We start from the raw sequence: 22,125 nt of genomic DNA on the forward strand, positions 1-22,125 counted from the left end.
CAGGTCTCCCGCATTGCAGGCGGATTCTTTACCAGCTGAGCCATCAGGGGAAGCCCATCGAAATGGGAAGTATCAATTAAATTAATTGAAATAAAATTTCTTAATAAACCACCAATTTCTCTTATCTCTTTTCCCATTTTTTTCTTGGGTTTCCAAGAGATTTGATTGATTTATATACTCAAGTTTTCTCAATACTTTTGTATAATTTAGTGACTAGGGGAGAATATTGTCATTTATATGATTTTCTGTCTGTTTCAGTGCTGTAATTTTTCTCTGCATGTTGTCGATTTTTTGAGCAAAAATGGCATATGAACAGAAGCACAGGGATTTCTCCTATTTCTGTGGATTCCATGTCAAGATCTTTATAACCTCTTCCTGATGTTAATATTTTTCCCTAGTATTGGAGATTTTTGATTACCTTAGCACTATTTTTCAGGTCTGTGATAGATATAGGGTGGGAAAAAATTGTATATACAAAGTATGCCAAGGAATCATTAAGAAACTGGAACTGTAGCTAAATTTGGGAATATAAGTTTTTAAAAGTTTCCACGTTAAGTCTTAATGGTGTCAGTTCAAGAAAAATACTGGGATGTGATGAGAATTTGATGTCAAGTGTCAGTTGTGAAAAAATAGATTTACAAATTGATGACTGTTTCTAATAAGTTATTTATAATGTAGTCCTAATTAGGTTTCTCTTTGTCATTTTCAGCTGTACAAAGAAATTGAAATTTGTCCAAAAGTCACTCAGAACATCCAGATTGAGAAGTCAGATACAGCTGGTGATAATTATGGTATGTTTATTTTTCTTTGATCTTTGGTGTTCTTCACGTGAAAATAATTCCTGCATAAACATGTACTTATTTACAATTCAATAAAACCTTTGGGGACCATTTAAAACAGATAACCCATCTGGCTTCTGTGCTTTGCAGCTCAGCCAAACTGAGGGGGGACCTAAAAAAGATGTTTACGCTCCATATGATGAAGACTTCAGCTTTAAATTTTGTAACTTTAATCTTCTTGGTTTTCCTGTCATAAAAAAGGAGTGGATTTATTGAGAATAGATTACTTTATATTATAACGTAGCCTAGTAATGAAGAAGGGCTTCCTAGGTGGCTCAGTGGTAAAAGAATCTGCCTGCCAGTATAGGAGACATGAATTTGATCCCTGGGTCAGGAAGATCCCCTGGTGATGGAAATGGCGATCCAGCCCAATATTCTTGCCAGGAAGATCCCATGGACAGAGGAGCCTAGTGGGCAACAGTCCACGGGGTCGCAGAAGAGCTAGATACAACTGAGTATCTGGACAACAATAACAAGTAACGAGGAAATTACCCTTTCGCACCTCTATCCCCCAGAAATGTCTTGTTCTCCATCCCTCACAGATGATGTTAAAGGAACTTCCTTTGATGTGAGTTGGGGTGCCCTAGACCATGGGGTCGCTAAGAGTCGGATACCACTGAGCGACTTCACTTTCATGCATTGGAGAAGGAAATGGCAACCCCCTCCAGTGTCCTTGCCTGGAGAATCCCAGGGACGGGGGAGCCTGGTGGGCTGCCGTCTCGGGTCGCACAGAGTCGGACACGACTGAAGCGACTTAGCAGCAGCACCAGACCACCCTTAGGTTTGCCAATTCACTGAGAAGACTCACTGCACTACGGTCGTGTTCATGGCCACGATTTGTTACAGCAAAACTCTACAAAATAACATCAGTAAGAGGGAAGGCACGTGGGGCGAGGTGCTCGGACACCAGGTGCAAACTTCCAAAAGTCCAGCCCCGTCACACGGCAAGTCCACAGTCCCCTCAGCAGCGAGCTGAGACAGTGCGTGTGAGCTACACTGTCTAGTAGGAGGTTTGTTAGGGATTCAGTGCCCAGCGTTTTGGTTAGGAGGCTGGTCACGTAGGCACCCTCTGCCTCGCATGTACCAGGATTCCAGCCTTCCAGGAGGAAAGCAGGTGTTCGGCATAACCCACAGTGTCTGTACAGATTTTTAGACATAGTGAGCCCCATCCCGGTGTTGGGAACCCTCCCAGAATCCAAGTTCTCAGATTTCAGGCAGGAGTCAAAGTTGTAAGCAGGCCTTTTTTCAAAGAGCAGCAGTCAGGCCCTCTCCGTCAGGGCTTTCCTACTCAGTTGTCCGATTCTGGTGGTGTTAAAAATGGAATATTTTCCATGGATTCAACACCGGTCTGCTTAGCATTACCCTTGATGACTTGGACCATAGAAGAGTTGCTGCTTGAGTATAACACGTAGGGAAGCCCATACTCTGTCGGGGTAGATTAGCCAGGCGGGGCGAGGTTAGCTGAGGCAGTGGCAGTCACCGAAGCTGTCTGGGTCCGAACAGCGGAATTCTCTCTCCTGTTCACCCTGCCGCCTCTGGGTTGGCCGTGACCCTTTCTCTCTGTTGTTCTCACGCCAGGACCTAGGTCTGGAGCAGCTGCCACCTGGGACATTGTCAGTTTCTTGGCAGAAGGCAAAGAGGGGAGGTGGTGAACCAGCCACTGGCTCATTCCCAGTATGCTCTTCAAAGCAAGTGACTGGAGCCAGGGATTGGGTGGGTGGGCAGAGAAGTGTAGGCCTACAGGGTGCTGGAAAGAAGGAGGACAAGGGGAGTTTCCTAGTGGTTAGGAATCTTCCTTGCAATGCAGGGGACCCTGGTCTGATCCTCGGACGGGGAACTAAGATCCCACACATACAGGGCAGTTAAACCTGTGTGCCGCTAGAGAGCCCACCTGCTGCAAGAAAGACCCGGTGTGGCCAAAGAAAGATATGCATGTTTTTTTAAAAAAGAGAAGGACTAGAAAACCATAAAGAAGGCTGAGTGCTGAAGAATTGATGCTTTTGAATTGGGGTCCTGCAAAAGACTCTTGAGAGCCTCTTGGACAGCAGGGAGATCAAACCAGTCAGTCCTAAAGGAGATCAACCCTCAATATTCATTGGAAGGATTGGTGCTGAAGCTCCAATACTTTTGACCACATGATTCGAAGAGCTGACTCACTGGAAAAGACCCCGATGCTTGGAAAGATTGAGGACAAGAGGAGAAGGGGGTGACAGAGGATGTGATGGTTGAATGGCATCACCGACTCAGTGGACATGAGTTTGAGCAAGCTCCAGGAGATGGTGGAGGACAGAAGAGCCTGGCGTGCTGCAGTCCATGGGGTCTCAAAGAGTCAGACAGGACTTAGCAATGAAGAACAACAGAATACCTGGTGAAAAGATACAAAGTTTACTGCATATGCTTGCTTACCCTTTCTCTCTGAATTAACTTATTGGGCTTTTTAGCGTTTGAAAATCTATAGACCCTTTACTAGGCAAGTACTTTGTCCTAATGAGAAAAACCTAACTTCCGACCCCTGGCCACTTGAGTTATACCTCCATGCTATTTTACTTCTTGACCTTAAAACGAAAGACATCATCAAGCTAGCAGATGTTTTTGATGGCAAGGGATAAATGTGTCTGAAAGGCCTATTATTGTAGCAGAAGCGTGACCTCAGTAGTAAAAGCAGTAATCGGTAGCAGTGCTACAAATAAATGTCTGGGTCCTTCGAGCTGAAATGCACCATGTCAGTTACTCTTTTCTCTCTGGTTTATTTGATTTCTCTTGAGTAAGAGAGGAACATAGCAAAAAACAAGAGATCTGAGTTTCAAAGTTCTTGGAGTCAAACTCCAAGATGGACTGGTTTGGGGGCCTCCGAAACAGAAACGGCCTAAAACTGCTATCTTTTTATGTTATTGTTCAGTTGCTAAGTCATGTCTGACTCTTTGCTATCCCGTGGACTATATAGCCCATGAGGCTCCTCTGTCTTTGAGATTTCCCAGGCAAGAATACTGAAGTGGGTTGCCATTTCCTTCTCCAGGGTATCTTCCCATAACAGGGATCAAACCCATGTCTCTTGCGCTGGCAGACAGATTCTTTACCAGTGAGCCACCAGGGCAGCCCATATTTTTATATTTTTAAAAATTTTATTTCTTTAAAGTTATTTCTATTTTTTTGGCCTTGCCACATAGCATGTTGGATCTCAGTTCCCCAACCAGGGGTCAAACCCACGCCCCTTGTAGTTGGAGTGCAGAGTCTTAACCACTGGAATGCCTGGGAGGTCCCTATACTTTTTATTAAAGTGACTGAAATAGTTACAGAACCTGTTTCCATTTCCATACTGAAGGGGCTACAGGACATCAGAAATCAACCCAGAAGGTATTGTCAGCTGTGCTTCTCCCATGACCTGACATAAGGAAGCAGGGGTCCTGTCCTGGACCTCCCCTGCTTTTGTAAATGACAGAGTCCCATGCTTGGAGGGTGTGGTGGTATCAAACGAGGAGTTTCTTGATGCTTAGTCTTGCTTTCCATCCTTGTGTTGCTGTCGGTTGCGTCCTGTCTGTACTACTTCCTGGACTTCACCTTGGACAGCCTCCAGTTCAGTTCAGGTCAGTCGCTCAGTCGTGTCCGACTCTTTGCAACCCCATGGACTGTAGTATGCCAGGCCTCCCTGTCCATCACCAACTCCCAGAGCTCGCTCAAACCCATGTCCATTGAGTCGGTGATGCCATCCAACCATTGCATCCTCTGTTGTCCCCTTCTCCTCCTGCCCTCAATCTTTCCCAGCATCAGGGTCTTTTCCAATGAGTCAGTTCTTTGCATCAGGTGGCCAAAGTATTGGAGTTTCAGCTTCATCATCAGTCCTTCCAGTGAACACCCAGGACTGATCTCCTTTAGGATGGACTGGTTGGATCTCCTTGCAGCCCAAGGGACTCTCAAGATGCATAGCTAATAAGCTCAGCTAACCCATCTACTCTCAGTGCCCGGTTCGTGTTGGCTTAGGTGTTTCCACAGAAGTTAAAGAGTCCCCCGGTCCTAAAGGTACTCAGGAGTCTAAAGTCAGCCCATCTTTCTCCGACATTTGCATCTAAGAGCAGCTTCCTGCTATATCAGTTTCAGTGTATGTAAGTTCCTAGCACACATCAGCATACAAAACCAGATACTGCTTTCTATTGTAGAACACTTCAGGGAGGAAAATATGACTTAATAATCCCACTGACGAAACAAATGGAAAGATTTAGCACTTGCCTAATTTCTCATCCTTCCCTCCACCTCAGCCCTCAGGAGTCTCTCAGACCTTGTTGTTGAAGTCAGTTCACATAGTTTTGTAATAGACTAAGCATGATCGTCTAGGCAGCCTTGAAGTGGAAGAATGCATCATTTCAGCAACTGAGTATTTGTTTTTCTCTGGGGACTTCTTAGACTATTAGATTTTTGGTCTTGCGTCCCCTCTATGTCAGCAGGCATGCCTGCTCATTGCTAAGTCATGTGCAGCTCTTTGCAACCCCATGGACTAGAGCCCACCAGGCTCCTCTGTCCATGGGTATTTCCAGGCAAGAATACTGGAGTGGTTTGCCATTTCCTCCTCCAGGAGATCTTCACAACCGGAGGTCGAACCCACATCTCCTGCGTTGTCTGGCAGGTTCTTTACCGCTGAGCCACCCGGGAGCCCCCTTTCTCTGTGTCAGTGGAGTCTGCATTTTTCTCACTTTCTCCATTTCACTGTGTCCTGGATCTGGTTTTGAGTCCGTCTGTTTTGTTTACTGTGTTGTCATGATTTTTCTTTGGTCCTCAGTTTCAGTATGAAGAAGCTTCTGGTTATTCAGGAAATGAGTCTGTCTTTTTTGGTTTCTTCACTTGGTTTTAATCACCTCCTTCATTTTCATGACCGTATGACATGCATGGTGCCTCCTGGTCTCTGTAACTCTAAGCCTTTCAGTGGGGTGGGCGCTTTGGCTTTACATGGACTAACTCCTGTATCCTGTGGCCGTCAGTTTAGACGGTATTACATGTGTTTTCTCGGAATTAAATTGTTGCTATCGGTAAAAACTAAAAATAGAACTACCTTGCACTGTGCTGTGCTTAGTTGCGCAGTTGTGTTGGACTCTTTGCAACCCCACGGACTGTAGCCCGCCAGGCTCCTCCGTCCATGGGGATTCTCCAGGCAGGAATACTGGAGTGGGTTGCTATGTCCTCCTCTGCGGGATCTTCCCAACCCAGGAATCAAACCTGCTCTCCCACATTGCAGACAGATTTTTCACTGTTTGAACCATCAGGGAAGCCCAAGAATACTGGAGTAGGTAGCGTCTCCTTCTCCAGGAAATCTTCCTGACCCAGGAATCAAACCAGGTTCTCCTGTATTGCACGTGGATTCTTTGCCAACTGAACTACCTGGGATCCAGCAATCCTACTCCTGGTTATATATATCTGGAAAAAATGAAAACTCTGATTCAAAAAGATACATGCACGGCAGTGTTCATAGCCGCAGTATTTACAATAGGATAGAGATACAGTGAAATAATACTCAGCCATGAAAAAGAACGAAGTATTTCCATTGGTAGCAACATGGCTGGGCCTAGAAAATATTATGCTTCGTGAAAGAAGTCAGAGAGAGAGAGACAAATACAGTGTGATATCACGTATATGTGGGATCTAAAAGCTAATACAAATGAACACATATTTCTTACTGTAGGAAATGGTTAAAATGCCCACCTACCCCACAGTGTGCAGACTGCTGACATCTTGAAATAGAGACTGCTCCTTGGGACTCTGGACACCTCTAGTGGTAAAGAAAGAAAGCCACAAGTGAATAGCTCAGCCTTCTGCTCTGACTCTGGTTTAAGGTGGCTTGCTGTAGGCTCTCAGCACATCACCCCTCCAGACAATGTGTTCATTTTATATTTAATAGAAGAAAATTTGAATTAGAAGTATAATTTAGAAATTTGGTCTCGGCATTTTATAAAATGATAGCATGTTAGATAGGAAATGCCTGTATTTTAATGGGTTCTATTCATCCTTTCCCTGATCCAGTCCTTGATTCAGTATCTATTCTTACAGATAAAAGGAAAAGAAAATCTCTGTGGAAGTACACATAAATACCACTGTGTTAAGGCTAATGTCATCTAAATGGCTCATGTCTAAAATGATTTTTATTTGAGGAGAACTTAGTGTTTTTAACATTCCTCCCTTTCATTCTGGCTGTGTTGGGTCTTTGCTGCTGTTCAGCTGCTTTCTCTGGTTTTGGAGCGCGGGGCTACTTTCTAGTTGTGATAGACAGGCTTCTCACTGGGGGGCTTCCCTTGTTGTGGAGCAAGGGCTCTAGGCAAGCAGCATTCTGCAGTTGTGGCTCCCAGGGCTAGTTCCTTGAGGCATGTGGGATCTTCCCAGACAAGAGATTGAACCTATGTCCCCTGCATTGCACGGTGGATTCTTAACCACTGGACCCCCGGGGAAGCCCTGAGTGGGACTTCTTGAAGAGTCTTCTGAAAGTTAGAAGTTGCTGTAAGAATGGAATTTAAAATACGAGACTAAAATAAAGACTCTGGAAAGTCCTCAGGGGTGAGCTTGTCTTGTTCTCTATCTGAGGGAGTTATGGTCCCCACGTGGGTGATGGCATTCGGCAGTTTTGCCTGCCTGTGGGTATCTATTTCCTGCTTCTGTGAATGGTACAAAAAGAAAACGTGTTCACTTGACACAGTCTGAGAAGTCTCAGTGAATCCCTGGGCCCCAGTCCCTTAATTAATTATTCTATTTTGTTCTTTGCTTTTTTAAAAAACCACTATATTTTTCTCTGCCTAAGCCTTATTTTTCACCCAGAGCAGAAACCATGTCCGATATTTACAGTTGCATTAATTTCCATTGCCCTTTTAGGCTTATCTGGCAAAGTATTTTATCCTGAGGGAAAGTAGGTTTTGGTTGTGGACTTTCCATTGATTGATCAGAAAGAGTTTTATATGAGAAACAGAAGTGACCAAGGCATGTAGCCATGGGATTGGGAGCACTTAGAACTTCAGGGCCTTGTTCTGCCTTATTTTTTGAAGGATGTCGCAAAGCCCAAGGTTAATTAACTAACTGAGCTCTGGAAGCCTGGATGAGTATAAGATAATCTTATGATCTGACACCTGGAGAATGTGCGATCCATCAGTTTCAATATGAAAAGGATTTGTAAAACGTGTCGCTACTTATCCCGTTTGGTGCTAGCTGAATTTTACTAAATTAAAGCAGTGTCCACACGGCACTATATAGGTGAACACACACTGTACAGGTGTTCTGTTCTGACATGTCCTGGGACATAGATTGACTAATAAAAAGGTCAAGGGGACCCAAATGAGATAAGCTAACTGTTTCTCTTTTGTGTGGCAGAGAGAACAGTAAAAAAAAAAAAGAAGCAAAACTGGCATTAACTATCAAGCAAGGCAAAAAACAAGGTCATTTTTTTCCACTTGAGTTGATAGTTGGTTGTATGGAGATAGATGTACTTGGTAATATTAATTTTTATTGTGGCTTCGTTTAGTTGTCTAAAAATACTTTTTTCTGCTTTGTGACACAGTACAAACAAGGAAAGACTATAACCCCAAACAGTGAGCATGCCAGGCTCACCCCGGATTCTCTCTGTGTTTGCTCCACACTCAGAGGGTATGAGTGTTACCCGCTGTCTCACCCTGCTGTCTCTGTTTCCCAGGGTTTTCACTTTCTTCTGTGGAAGAAGATGGTGTTCGAAGGCTCTATGTGAATAGTGTAAAAGAAACTGGCTTAGCTTCCAAGAAAGGTAAGTTGTTAACCATCTTGTCTTGACTTGTCTGTCTTCAATTCCCTTTTGGATTTCTCTGGTTGGTGAATGAGAAATATCAGCTCCTAATGTTCACCTCTGAAGAGTGTTTTATGAGTGTTTTTTCCATCAGCTCAATTGTGCAAGGAATGTTGCCTTCCTGAATTTTAAAGCTAATTCTGAGCCCATTTCCATGGGGTTGGTGGGAAATCCCCTTCGACTCAGAAGGGGTTGTCTTTCCCTACCATCTCGGGTGGAATGAAAGTCTTGGGAGTCTGGTTGGAGCTGCTCGGAAAGACCCCTTTGTGCTTTGGTGCACACTGCTCAAAGCTGACACTGATCTTCACCTTAGCTTGCAAAGCTCCTTCATGTTCTGTTGCTGCCATTCATGGGGGGATCTTTGTAGAAGTTGAGAATCTCGGGGTTCCAGATCCAGGCTTCCTGCCCTCCGTAGAGAGCTCTTGTCTGCTATGCCTGCCTGCCCCTCTACAAAAGCTCCTAGTACTGTCTGTCTAGGCTACTTGTGGAACCCCAGCACTCCATCCTTTTTCTACTGAGAAAATCTTTTCTTCCTAGATTTTCTTTTTTTTTTTTTTTGGCTTCCTATATTAGTTTCCTAAGACTGCAGGAATAAATTACCACAAACTGGGTGATTCAAAACAACAGAAGTGTATTCTCAGACAGATCACGAGGCTAGAAGTTTGAAATCCAGGTAGTGGCAGGGTCATTTCCTTCTGAGCCCCTGCAGGAAGAATCTCTTCCATGGTCCTCTCTAGATTCTGCTGGCTGCTGATAGCCCAGGGCATCCTTGGCTTGTAGCCGCATCACTCTGATTTCCTCCTCTGCCCTTACAGGGTGATCTTTCCTGCGTGTCTCCCTTTCTTCAGATGACATTCACCAGTCGTTGGGTTTAGGATGCGCTCTACTCTAGTATGGCCTCATCCTGACCTGATTACACCTGCAGAGACCCCCTTTTCAAATAAGGTCACATTCTGAGTGGACATGACTTTTTGGGGAGACATTCTTGGGCTTCCCTGGTGGCTCAAGTGGTAAAGCATCTGCCTGCAGTGCAGGAGACCCGGGTTCAATCCCTGTGTCGGGAAGACCCCCTGCAGAAGGAAATGGCAACCCACTCCAGGATTCTTGCCTGGAGAATTCCTTGGACAGAGGAACCTGGTGGGCTACAGTACATGGGATTGCAAAGAGTCAGAAACAACAGAGTGACTTTCTTCTCGCTTTTTCTTCAAGTCACTATGCTCATTGTAAATGGATTGGGCAGGTAGGTAGGGCTTAAACTCCACCTTCGCTTCATCTTGCTATGGAATTTTGCCTTCTTTCAGGCAGTGGCAAATTCACACCCACTGCTTGGACGTGATACCTGTGTCTAGTTCTTCTCAGGGATGGCTGAATGAAGCAGCTGGGAATGGATGGAAGGCAGACTGACCTTTCTCCCTCCTTCCACGTGCTGGGGCAGCTTAGTTCTGGGTGTTCAGCTGGCAAGGCCCCTGTGCTGCTGACCTAGCCCTGTGTTGTCAGCATCAGAGAAGCGCTCCCTGCAGTCTTGGCTCTGCACAGAGATGACAAGGGTGTAACCCATGGGAAATAAAGTCCAAGTAATGTACCTGCTGCTAACTGCCACGGGTGTGACTGTTCCTTCATTTTTCTTCCGTGTTTTCAAGACCAGAGGCAGCCAGTTTGGTTCCCTCACTGAGGGTATCTCAGCTAAGAGCAGAGGTGGTGGGGTTTATTCCCCTTTGAACCCCAAACTGATTTTTATCTCTTTCAGCCCTGCAGTGACTGTGCTGGGTGCGGGGGTGGGGAAATACGCTGCCCTGGTTTCAGTCACATCCTGTTTTAGTCCTTTGAATCCAAGAACCCTGGTGTTAGATGAAAACGACGGTTGAGTGCTGCAGCCCCCTTTTCCCCTATGACGCTCTTCTCTACAGATGCAAGAGGGATGTCCATTCGCCCACGTGGGTAACAAACTATCCCAATACCCAGCCTGCAGAGGACTGTGTTGGGAGAGAGATTTGGGGTTGTGTTGGTTGTTCAATTGTGAAGTTTTGTCCAACTCTTTGTGACCCCAGGGACTGCAGCACACCAGGCTCCTTTGTCCTTCACTGTCTCCTGGAGTTTGCTCAGGTTCGTGTCCCATGAGTCAGTGATGCTGTTGTGGTACTTGGGGTTTTTGATGTTAAAGCATAGCCTCTATGTGAAGGTGATGGAGAGCTCCCCAGTGCTGGAGAGCTCCCGGTGGACCGTACAGACTCTGATGATAAAACATCCTTCTCCTTCAGCTTCCATTCTCCATTTAGCCTCCTTCTTTATAGCCAGCCAGAGGAGTTCATGATATTTGTTGTGTTACAGCTGCTAAGTCTTTTCCAAATTTGACCCTTGCAGATCCTTCAACAATTCATTAGAAGGTGGAGTAAACTCTGGTCATTGCCTTCTGGACACCATCCTGATGCCAGTGTTTTTTAAAATGTCCAGAATGTGGTACACACCAAGGGGAGTCTGGTTGGTGGCTTGCAGACTAATTAGAACTGAATATTCTGTCAGTCACTGAGTCTACACTTTATTATTGTTAGCCACCATGGACTTTTGGCCTGGAATGGGCTGACGATTAGTTCCCATATTCCTGCTCTCTCTCTCTCTCTCTCTTTCTCTCTCTCACCCCCTGCTCCGTGTTGGATCTCACACTGACTGTCCTTGTAGAATTGACTTTTGAAATCAGAGTGCGTTTACCCGTGTCTCTGTTCACCTTGGGCCCGTTGTTCTGCTCTTGGAATCCTCTGAGGTTGGGATCGGGCATCTTTTATTGCCATCTAAGTGTCTTCCTGATGGCTCCATAAGACAGAACCTGGCTGAGAAGGCATTGCTCTAGAACTCTCTAGACAGATGGGACATTTCACAACTTTTACCCATGGGCAAGTGGGGAGTATTTTTGAATAGGTTCAAAGTGAAAAACAAAGTTTTCCTCTTTCTGCTACCAAACATTAATAATGAGAGTTACTGTCTGTTGAACATCTTCAACATGCCAAGTGCAACATGAGGAGTTCTACATGGATTATTTCGTTTAGTCTCATTTAAACCATTACCGGTATTCTTGCCTGGAGAATCCCCATGGACAGAGGAGCCTGGCGGGCTACAGTCCATGGGGTTGAAAGAGTCGGACACAACTAAGTGACTAATACACATTTTTCAGGAAACAGAACTGTTTTCTGCCACAGTTCTGGAGGAGAGTCTGAAGCTGGAGTGTCTGCAGGGCTGGGGTCCCTGGGAGGCTCTGGGGGGGCGTCGGTGGGTAGGGCCCTTTCTTGCCTTTTCCTTCTTCTGGTGTCTGCTGGCCTGTGGCAGCATCACTCGCTCTCCATCCTCCCCTGACTTTCTCCTCTACTTTCTGTGTCTTTCTTTTGTGTCTGTCCCACAAGGATGGTTGTCACTGGGTTTAGGACCCATCAGATAATCCAGCATGGTCTGATCTCAAGAGCTTTTACTGAAATACAGCTGCAGAGATCCTATTCCCAAATAAGGTCCCATTCCCAGGTTCCGGAACACGGACATACTTTTTCAGGGGTTGCCCTTTAACCCACTATACACTCATTCAGTCATACAAACCTAGAAATTCTTTTTTAAAAGTTATTTAAAGAAATCAATTTATTTTTTGGCTGCATGGCTTGTGGGCTTTCGTTCCCCAACCAGGGATTGAACCCAGGCCGTTGGCAGTGAGAGCGTGGCGTCCTAACCACTGGACCACCAGGGAATTCCAGCCAACCTGGCGATTCATTTTAAAAAACAAAACAAAACTTGCAGATGTTTTTAGTTTTTGTCCTTTCTTCTTTTTCTCCTTCTATTACGGTCTCTGATGCCTAACCAAAGGAGTTGTCTCCAAGAGAAGACTTCAAAGATGACAACTGCCTTTCACATGTGGAAGTTTGGTATTTTCAATTCAAATGTTGTAATGCCAGAATCTTTCACCCAGAAGTGGAATGGTTAGTCTCCTAGAATTCCACCTCTGGCATGGGGAGAAATTTTCGTTTCTCTCCCATTGCCTTCTCACCCATGATGTTTCCTCGAGTATTTTTATGACAGAGAGTTGATTTCAAGTGTTTTGGAAACCTGAGTAAAGCTGGCCTAGAGGTACGACCCGGGGAAGGTGGGAAGTGAGAACTTCTCTGCGGAATCAGAGTGAGACTTGCGGATGCCTAAGGGGCTGTGTGGCTTCACACTGGGTGAAGATCATCCTTTGCCTTTTTGCCCTTCGGTCACACCCTTTTTACAGATTTGTTTTTCCACATTAGTCTAGAAAATAAGAATCAACCTCTTTCCTTCTTCTTAGCTGAAAGGACCCCGTGTTTTGTCTCCCGTTCTTTCCTGACCTCTCCCTTTCTTACACTGCTGCAAAGTTCTTTAAATGTCAGGCAGACCTGCCCCGAGTCAGTCGCAAGTTCCTGTTCTCCGAGGCTAGACTGGTTCACGGCTACTCCTCTGGGTCCCAAGCTTTGGCAGCTCCCCAGAATGCTTTGCAAAAGTAGCAGAACCTTTTGGGACCTTCAGAAGGCCACTCACCCCAAGTTCCTGATGTAGTTTTATATGAAAGGTGGTGGTGGTGGTTCAGTCCCTCAGTCGTGTCTGACTCTTTGTGACCCCATGGACTGTAGCCTGCCAGGCTCCTCTACCCATGGAATTCTCCAGAAAGAATACTGGAGTGGATTGCCATTTCCTCTTCCAGGGGATCTGCCCGACCCAGGAATTGAACCTGAGTCTCTTGCATCTCCTGCATTGGCAGGTGGATTCTTTACTGCTAGCACCAGCTGGGAAGCCTGTATAAAAGGTGGTTGGAGGGGGGGACAGGGTGTGGGGAGCAAATATGATTGCATTTGGTTCTGTAAACTCTTATCCCTGAATGTATTTTGAATGAGATGACCTTCAGTGATTGCAGCCGAGGAGAAGCCTGCATTTTGTTTCCATAGCAACGATTTTTAGGCTTTAGCTGACTGTGCACACGTGTCCACAGTAGACAAGCATGTACATGGCACACACATTGCTGAAATCAGGGCGCGTTGCCACGTTTCCCCTCGAAATGGGGGGACAATAACTAGGATAGAACACTTGGGCTTCCCTGGTGGCTCAGATGGTAAAGAATCTGCCTGCCGTGCAGGAGACCCAGGTTCGATCTCTGGGTGAGGGAAGATCCCATGGAGAAGGGCGTGGCAACCCACTGCAGTATTCTTACCCAAAGAATCCCATGGACAGAGGAGCCTGGCGGGCCACAGACCATGGGGTCACAAAGAGTCAGACTAACAGTAGAGCACATAGATTCAAGAAGGGATATGGTTGTTTGATCAGTGTGTTCAGGGCAGCTCAGGCCTGCTGTGATATCCCAGTCTAGAACCTTCCAGAACCGAAGCCCGCGTGGTCACCCGAGGAGCCCCTTGGCGCACACCAGCCTGTGTGCAGCAGCGGCACCTCTAACGGGCAAGCTCGGTGTGCCCTTTAGAAGCCCGGCTCCTCTGCTGCTGCGACCTGATTCAACGCTGCCGCTGCTTTTATGTGTGTATGTGTGTGTGAGAGATTAAACATTTTTCCATCTCGCGTTGGCAGGCCTGAAGGCGGGAGATGAGATTCTCGAGATCAATAAGCGGGCTGCAGGCACCCTGAACTCCTCTGTGCTCAGAGATTTCCTCGCACAGCCGTCCCTGGGCCTCCTGGTGAGGACCTGCCCCGAGCTGGAGGGAGGAGCAGAGCTGCTGGAGAACCCGCCCCATCGGCTGGACGGCCCGGCCGACCTCGGCGAGAGCCCCCTCGCCTTTCTCAGCAGCGACACAGGTATGGCTGTGCCCTGGGGCTGCCCCTCGCGGCCTGCGTCTTTCTGTGGATTTCCTGCCCCTGTGAGATGCCTGAGGAAGATGAACAGATTACTGAGCTCCCACGTCGAGGTGTAAAGGGGCCGGGAACTTACATGCTGGTGGAATTGCCGCTTGGCTACAATGGAAAGCTCTGTCGTGCTGCTGCTGTTTGTCCTCTGGGGGAAAGACAGGTAGATGGAGCCCACTGTCTCTTGACTGTGGGCGGAGATGTAGAGATGCCGAAGTGCCAGGAGTCACTGAAGATGCTGGGCTTTGGTCCTGCCCCTGCTTCCGTGGCACATCTCCTGTGTCGCCCCGGTCCTGTGTCTCCTTGTGTGGAAGGGGAGAGGATGTGGACTGAGAAGCCCGGAGCGGACATGTGCCCAGAGCGGGCGTTCGGTCTGCTTTTCCCTGGGGCTCTTCTGACCTGGAGTCTGGAGATGAGCCCATTGGCAGAAACCCCTCCCCTGCTCCATCTGCTGTTTTTCCTGCTTATACCTTTGCTTCCACTCCTTCTGACAACCTTATGCTCGCTCTAGAAGGAGCAGCTTGGATGCTACCTGCCCCAGGAAGCCTTCTGGGACCCCCACTGAGCTCCATCCTCTGGCTCCCCGGACATCTTTCACGCGGGCTCTCTTCCTGCAGCACTGTTCTTGCTTGCGTCTCTCCATCTCCTGAGTTTGTTTCCCGGGACTGGGCTTAGAGCTTCTTCACTTTTAGGTGCTCATTCTTGTTCAGCAGGAGAATCTGGGAACAAGCCCACAGGTGAATAGATACGGCTCTTGCTTAATCTCGCCGTGATCTGTTCCAGAGCTGGGGTGGCTTTTAGTAAGCTGGGACTGGGGACTTATTTTTAAAAGTTGGGTTAAAAAAGGTCTTCCTTTCCCACTTCTGAGTGTAGGTACTATGAGTATTCTTGTTTTGCAACGTCCCTTCTGAAGCTCGGTCAATAAGAATAGATCACACCAGATGCCTGCTGATAGTTCATCCTCGTAATGAGTGGTTCCCTGGGAGAATTCGACAAGTTGAGTCTTGAGAGAATCAATCCCAATCAATTGTAGTACCCATATGCCCATCATATCTTTAGGAAAGCATTCCAGGGAGCTGTGTCCCTTTTTGTTTGTTTAATTGAAGTATAGTTGAATTACAGTGTTGCATTACTTACCACTGTACAGTAAAGTAACTCAGATATATATACATTTAGTGTGAGTGCTTAGTCCTGTCCGACTCTTTGTGACCCCATGGACTATATAGCCTGCCAGGCTCCTCTGCCCATGGAATTTTCCAGGCAAGAATACTAGAGTGGGTTGCCATTTCCTACTTCTGGGGATCTTCCCAACTCAGGGACTGAACCCATGTCTCCTGCATTAGCAGGCAGATTCTTTAGCATTGGGGCCACTTGCTGCTGCTCCTGCTGCTGCTGCTAAGTCGCATTAGTTGTGTCCAACTCTGTGCGACACAGATGGCAGCCCACCAGGCTCCCCCGTCCTTGGGATTCTCCAAGCAAGAACACTGGAGTGGGTTGCCATTTCCTTCTCCAGTGCATGAAAGTGAAAAGTGAAAGTGAAGTTGCTCAGTCGTGTCCGACTCTTAGCGACCCCATGGACTGCAGCCCACCAGGCTCCCCCGTCCCTGGGATTCTCCAGGCAAGAGCACTGGAGTGGGGTGCCATTGCCTTCTCCAATGCATGAAAGTGAAAAGTCAAAGTGAAGTTGCTCAGTCGAGTCCCACTCTTATCGACCCCATGGACTAGCCTTCCAGGCTCCTCTGTCCGTGGGATTTTCCAGGCAAGAGCACTGGAGTGGGGTGCCATTGCCTTCTCCACTTGGGAAATGTAAATATATAGGAGGCCTGGCGTGCTGCAGTTCCTGGGGTCACAAAGAGTTGGATATGACTGGGTGATTGAACAACAACATACATATATATATGGATACACATATACGTGTGTATATATATATATAACATGTGCATGTATATATATTCTTTTTCACATTCTCTTCCGTTATGGCTTGTCACAGGATATGGAATATAGTGCCCTGTGTGCTACAGTAGGACCTTATTGTTTATCCATTCTGCATATGCCCGTTTGCATCTGCTAGTCTGAAACACCCGCTCCTACCCTCTCCCACCCTCCGCCCCTGGTGGAAGATAACCACCAGTCTCTTCTCTGTCCCTGATTGTGTTTCTATTTCGTAGATAGGTTCGTTTGTATCGTATTTTAGATTCCACATATAAGTGATATCAAGTGGCGTTTGTTTTTCTCTTTCTGACCTGGGAGCTGTGTATGCGTAAATGATAGGGAGTGAATACCAGCAAGGCTGTTCTTTTACGTGGCCACAAGATGGCAGGCTCAACCCCATAAAACTTGGTTCACGGTGGTTTCTGTAAAATGACCCAAGTGAGGCATGTTGGGTTACATTAGGTTATTGAAAGGGTTTTATAAGGTCTGGGTGTACATACTACAAATCACAGTGTGTGCTCAACCATTTTTTGGATGTTTTCTCCTGTCTCAGTTTTTTCTGTAGTTTATGGGTAAAAATTAGGGGTTGGCAAATTAAGACGCACTGGCCAAATCCAGGCTGTGGCCTCTTTTTATAAATAAAGCTTTATTGGAACACCGTCACACCCATTCATTGATGTTTTGCCTCTGGCTGCTCTCCCATTTCAGCGGCGGATATGAGTAGTTATGACTGGGATGCATGGTCTGCAAAGCTGAAAATACTATCTGGCCCTTTACAGACCTCTCATATAAGGTGTGATTGACATTGCTCATGATTTGTTCCTTTAAACACAGTCACTGTTTTGATGTATTTCTTTCTTTTGAGAAAAGATTGGTGTTTGTCTCTGTGTATATGCATATACACAGTTTGCGAAGTTTTAAGACTTTTCATTAAAAATTTTTTTATTTTAAAGATGTGTTTGTACATAGGTACCTGTTTTGAGAATATCTGGGTATATTCTGGGTACACAGCCTTACCCTGTTGTAATCAGCATTTAAGTATTTGCTCTTAATAATTAAGCTGGTTGCTGAAAGTTATATTGTTGACTGTGACATGCTTCTGTCCTTATGGTTGAACATTCTAGTGTAGTTCTTCGTTCTTTTAACTGCTTCACCTTTTACTATTTTGTAGTGATCAAAACCCCTTCAGAATCAAGTGTGCTTGGTCAAGTTAGATAATCAACCTGGTTCAGAAATACAGCGTGAAGGTAAAGTCACAGTGTGGGTTTCCTGGATGTTTTCTAAATTGGTTTCAACATTATTAAGTTCCAGAAGCATTCTCAAACGCTCTCAGCAGCTGTAGCTCCATCCCCTTGGCCAGAGGGAAGCAAGACACTCAGGCCCCCACCTGGGTCCCAGCCTGTTTGCTTTCTGGTTGTTACCATTTCCTTGTCCACATTTGACCGTGGAAGATAAAAGAGGGGGCAAGTAAACAGGATAAAATAACCTGAAAGATGGTCCACAATGAAGCAGAGATAAAGCAGTGTCCACAGACAGCTGCAGTGACGATAGAAAACAACAGAGAACCTGTGTACAATGCGCAGGCTGGACTATAGCCTTAGTCTAAATTTAGAAGTAACTAAAAATAAGAAGCATCCTGAGTGACAGATTTGAGATTTGATGTGGAGACCATTTTAGGGTGGTCATAGTGAATGTGAGGCCATGTGGACAGAGGGCCTGGCCGTGTCCACAGGCACCCCGGCTGGTGCCTCTCTGCAGGAAGTTTTACCCAGCGAATTGCCCCTTGTAGCAAGTCCAAGTCTGCGAGCTTGGCCCTGATCCTGCCCTGAGAATTCTGATGGAAAGATGTGATTAACTTTCAGGGCTGGATTCTTTCTGAAGCCTTTTTTCATGGAGAGGTTTGTTTCTTTGATGTAGAAACCTCACTGCCTAATGGCTTAAGTGGGCTGTGGAACCAGGTTCCTTGGGAATGAGTCCCATGTTGATCTTTATTAGCTTCAGGACTTTACACAGATTATGGTTAAGCTGTGCTCCGTGCCCTCAAGCCTACAGTGGGGATCGTGCCACGCTGCTATCAAATGAGGCTGTTGTGAGGAATGACTGAGTGATTAAAGTGTTCAGAATAAGTCCTAGGAGGTGCTCAGTGAATATGCATTCAAAGCACAGTGTCTTAACGGTGGCGGGAAGGTTCTCTGACTTGTAACCAGGGGCTGCTGGGTGTTTTTCTCCTTACTACTCCACTCCACTTCTGCCTACACCAGGAGTATTGTCTGAACTACGTTTATGAAGTATACTTAGAGCAGTTTCCTTCCCTGGGTAGAAAGAAGTAGATTCTACTGTCTAGATGCTGAGACCGCTGGGCCCCTTTTCAGAAATAGTGATTCCCTTGGTCTGGGGCAGGGCTTGGGTATGCATTTGTTAGGGTGCGTGGTTGCTTAAAAACCTTCAGGTGATTCTAATGTGCAGTCAACATGGGAGGTTGCTCTCTTAGGTCACCAGCTCTCTCCTTGGTTCTTGGTCCTGTTTTTTGTCCGGGTGAAATGGTAGGATGATTGGAATGTTACGGTCCCATGCAGACCATAACTGGGGTGTTTGTGGATAACTTTCTGTTGTCTGCTTCATTGAGATTTTTGTAATGACAGCCTGCTAGGTGATCTTTATCCTCCTCTTCCTCAGTATGGGAAGGACACTTCCCAGTGTGGGTTGCTGTGTTGGTTTGGAATGTCAGGGACTGGAAGATAGATTCCATCCTCAGTTTCCATTCTTGGCCATTGGCCATCCATGTGTCCTTGTGGAAATCTGCCTGGGGCTATTGTTCGTCTTTTTTTTTTTTCCAACAGTTGTTGAGGTCCATACCGGTACGAAAATGGGGGAAGGAGGTCCAGACAGAAAGCTTGTTGCTTCAGTGGCTCTTGTTTTAGAAAGAGCCTTGAAGTAAAGGGGAAGCTGGCATAGGAAGTTGCAAAACTGTAGTTTCTTTGAGCTTCCCAGAAAGCCTCTCTCATGCTCCTGTGTGATTTATTTTGAATTGTGATCTCATCTGGTGCTGCTGCCGTTTTGGACCAGAAAATTCTTTGTTGTGGTGGGCTGTTCTCAGCCTTGATGTTAGTAGTTTTCCAACAAACCACTCTCAACTAGTCCTCATAACCCTCTTCCCCAAATTGTGTTAATAAAAAATAATCTTCAGACATTGCTAAATGTTCTTCCAGGGCGAAATCTTTCCAGGTGAAACCACTGGCCTGGTTTATTAGAATGTATACCTTCACTCCTCAGTTAGCGAAGTATTATATGAACATCAATATAGGAAAGCAAATCTAATCTAAAATAATTTTTGAAATAACTTCGATAAAACAAAAGCCCCTGATATCATGCCAGCTATAAGAATCATAATTCAGAGGGCATCTTTGATGTCTTTCCAAGATTTCAAAACATCTGTTTGTCTCTCTTACTTTAAGTTCTGTCCTTAAGGTTCAAGTACATTTGACTTTTGTGATGGAGGCAGCTTGGCTTTATCATCCCTAAAATTCACTTGACCAGTTGGCATAAAACAGATGCCCTTGCTTAGATCAGTAAATAGTTTATGATATTACAATGAAGGGCTTCCCTGGGGGCTCAATGGTAAAGAATCTGCCTGCCAAAGCAGGACACAGGTTCAAGCCCTGGGTCAGGAAGATCTCCTAGAGAAGGAAATGGCAACCCACTCCAGTATTCTTGCCTGGGGAATCCCACACACAGAGGGGTCTGGCAGGCTCTAGTTCGTGGGATTGCAAAGCATCAGACACTACTAAGCGACTAATCAACAGTTACGATGAAAGCTCAGTGAACTAAAAGTGTTAGTCACACAGTTGTGTCCGACCCTTTGTGAGCCCATAGACTGAAGTCCGCCAGGCTCCTCTGTCCGTGGGATTCTCCAGGCAAGAATGTTGGAGTGGGCTGACATTGCTTCTAATTTGAAAAATGGCCTTTCCAGAAGTTGAGCTGGGTGGGTTAAGTGGCTGTGGCCCGCCCTAGCCCCTACCTGTTAAAGGCAATTAGGGTGAGCCTTGGGTTTGGAGAGTCAGCCCCCTGGGTCCGAAGCTGAGTGGAAAGATGGCCATCTATGGTGGGCACCGGTCGCCCACCTGCAGGAAGTAGATTAAGCAGCCTTTGCTGTAACAGGAAAGGCTTCTGTGATAGCCAGGAGAGTCAGGGCATCTTGGTCAGAGTGGGGGAAGCCGTTCTTTGATTGGCCCAGCAGTGCAGGCTTCCCTGCTGTGCCCGTGAAATGCAAGGTTCTGTTTCTGGTTGACATTCCATGCACATTGTGTGCAGCTCCATTCTGCAGACAGTTGGGAGGGGCAACATAGAGAGAGGAGCTGCCCAGACTTGTCTTCCCGCAGACAGGCAGGGTCGCGTTCTCCAGACTCCCAGATAGCCAGGTGCACGTGGCCTTCTAGGTGTCTGTTGGGAAAATGTGGAACCGTGTGCGTTTTGTAAACTGCTGTGTGCGATGCTTACTGTCACCCAGCACAGGGCCCGCTCCCTAGGGCCCTGCTGGGGAAACCCCAACGCCTAGTCCTGCCTTCCGGCTGGTTCTGATTAATGACACCATCAAGTCCTGAGTGTGGAAAAACAGGGTTGCTTCGGAGATTAAAAGCCTCCATTTGTATAATTTTAAAGAACATTAGTGGATTATAGTTTGACTTTCACAACAAGCTGATAGGGTTGGGAGGAACTATATGTACAGTTTTTATGGATTAAAAAGCTGTTCTGTGTAGAGAAACAGACTCTGGGATTTTGTGAAACATGGTTGGAAAGAAATTGTCTTTCAAGTTAAAATTGCAGTGTTTTTCCTCCCCTGCCTTATAGAGTTTATATAGCTCTCCTGAGGGTTTTTTTCCCCCCCTTTATAATTGTTTTGATTTTATTTTCTTAGCTTGAGGGAGGGGTGAGTATTTATGTTGATCTTATATATTATGAGTGTTTTTATGGAATTCTTATATGACAGTAAAGTGGCTGAAAAGCAAAGCAAAATCATAGCGTAAGGATTGGGTTCCAGCTCAGTGTCTTTACTGTGTGTGTGTGTGTGTGTGTGTGTGTGTGTGTGTGTGTGTGTGTGTGTGTGTGTGTGCATCCGTGCACATGCACACTTAGTTGCATCTGACTCTGCGACCCATGGACTGTAGCCCGCCAGGCTTCTCCATCTATGGAAATATCCAGACAAGAATACTGGACTGTGTTGCCATTTCCCGCTCCAGGGGATCTTCCCAACCCAGGGACAGAACCCATGTCTCCTGCGTTGGGAAGCCCCAGTGTCTTTACTGGCCAAGTCTAACCTTTCCTTTTCCCCTTCCCTTCAGTTGTTTTTCACTCAGAGATCGAAACTCAGGTGTTAATAAAGACCTTTCAAAAGTCAGTTATGATTGGTTCTTCTTTGGAAATGTTTGGGGTATCTCTTAGTTCAACAAACATTGTTAATATATCTCATAAGGCAAAGATCTTTTTTGCCTTCCTCTGTTAAGTCTCTAATGGGCTTGAATGGAACCTGAGTGAATGTACCTCATCCGAGTAAATTAATAGAAATGTAAGCTTACATGCATGTGTTTGTACTTCTCCTAAGCTCATTGTTTTCTCTCCTGATAATGGTGAGTGGGACGTGCTAGCAGCAGAGGTTTCCTTGGTTACAGAAACAGTTCCATTATGATGTGAAAATAATTTTAAGAAGCAGAGAAATGATCACACCTGTTCACGACA

At 46.1% G+C, this 22,125-nt stretch overlaps 1 protein-coding gene across 1 annotated transcript in view; it reads left to right on the forward strand.

Annotated features, from left to right (window-relative positions):
- TIAM1 (TIAM Rac1 associated GEF 1) overlaps positions 1-22,125 on the forward strand; it is a 157,191-nt gene that overhangs the window by 71,165 nt on the left and 63,901 nt on the right. Inside the window, exons 10-12 of the mRNA XM_052639711.1 lie at positions 710-791; positions 8,497-8,583; positions 14,188-14,412. Coding sequence (XP_052495671.1) covers positions 710-791; positions 8,497-8,583; positions 14,188-14,412 — 394 coding nt within the window. The remainder of the gene's footprint in view (positions 1-709; positions 792-8,496; positions 8,584-14,187; positions 14,413-22,125) is intronic.

This window comes from Budorcas taxicolor, chromosome 1 (assembly GCF_023091745.1).
Source record: "Budorcas taxicolor isolate Tak-1 chromosome 1, Takin1.1, whole genome shotgun sequence".
Lineage (NCBI taxonomy): Eukaryota > Metazoa > Chordata > Mammalia > Artiodactyla > Bovidae > Budorcas > Budorcas taxicolor.